This window comes from Macadamia integrifolia, chromosome 8 (assembly GCF_013358625.1).
Source record: "Macadamia integrifolia cultivar HAES 741 chromosome 8, SCU_Mint_v3, whole genome shotgun sequence".
Taxonomy (NCBI): domain Eukaryota; kingdom Viridiplantae; phylum Streptophyta; class Magnoliopsida; order Proteales; family Proteaceae; genus Macadamia; species Macadamia integrifolia.
The window spans coordinates 11924-12992 of record NC_056564.1 but is presented as its reverse complement, the minus strand read 5'-3'; the positions used below and the strand labels follow the sequence as shown (position 1 = coordinate 12992).

The 1069-nt window shown below is 37.5% G+C and overlaps 1 protein-coding gene across 2 annotated transcripts in view; it reads right to left on the bottom strand.

The window, feature by feature from the left end:
- Positions 1–1069, bottom strand: part of LOC122086973 (aspartic proteinase 36) — a 5989-nt gene that overhangs the window by 2416 nt on the left and 2504 nt on the right. For both annotated transcript variants that reach the window (XM_042655904.1, XM_042655905.1), the window contains exon 5: positions 139–301. In XM_042655904.1, the coding sequence (XP_042511838.1) occupies positions 139–301 (163 nt within the window). The remainder of the gene's footprint in view (positions 1–138; positions 302–1069) is intronic.

Genomic DNA, 1069 nt, shown 5'->3' with positions numbered 1-1069 from the left:
GGGGGGGGGGGTGTGTGGAGGAAAAAGCTCATAGAAATGAACATTAAATTTTTTAGCACAACCTTGAAACCTATCAAAAGAGTGAGAACACCATTAAATAAATTAAACATCCAGGAAATTATTACTCCTATAACTTACTGCACTGACAAAGGGATCATAAGCTCCTCCTGCAAGGTATGCCAAAGTTGTTCCCGAGTCAATTATTGTTCCTTGGTTGCTTGATGTTGCAAACACTGCTGGATCAATGGGTAGTATCTGCCCATTGACAGCAATGCTCTGCAAATTCACATTATAATGAGGCCTGAAAGTTCAGAGACACAAAGCATTCAAACTTGCCACAGAATCACTAGAAAATACAAAATATATTTTGGCAGTAGCAGACTAGCAGTATCATCATTATGTGCCTCACATCTTCCTTTAATGAAGATAAACAAGAATAAGACTCCATTAAAACCAAAAGACTTTGTTCTACTTAAAACTACCAAAGTTGTAATATAAAGGATATAGAATAGACATTAGTGGTTTTCATCTAAGGAAGCATGTTCAGGATAATGCAGTTGAATACAAGTTCAAAGATAAATAATAATTTTTTCCCCAATCAAGGAAAGGCCATACAACTACAAGCAGAAAAAACATATTACAATAGATACCCATGCAAAGAAAAACACACAACATGCCTAGGAAAACATTCCTCCCACCTCCCCCCCACCCCCAAAAAAAAAAAATGGTTCAGAGATCTAGAGCAACCATTTTCTGCCAAAGGTTTTGCAGTCAAATTTGCCTCCATTGAATAGTGGAAGACCCAAAGAAATGTTATTGGAATCCTTGACAGATATGACAAACAAAATCAGGTAAAACATGCTAAGGATTGATAATGAACTGGGAAAAAGCAATGGGCCTTTTAGAGACACTAAGCCTCATGCACAATCAAATTGAAAAGGCCTCTCATTTCCCAAACCTCCTAGGATATTCGGAAGCAAACAAACCAAGAATATAAAACTCCTATAATTACAAAAAACCATATAACGCATTAAAATCCAATGAACCGTCTAACCCCCCCCCCCCCCCC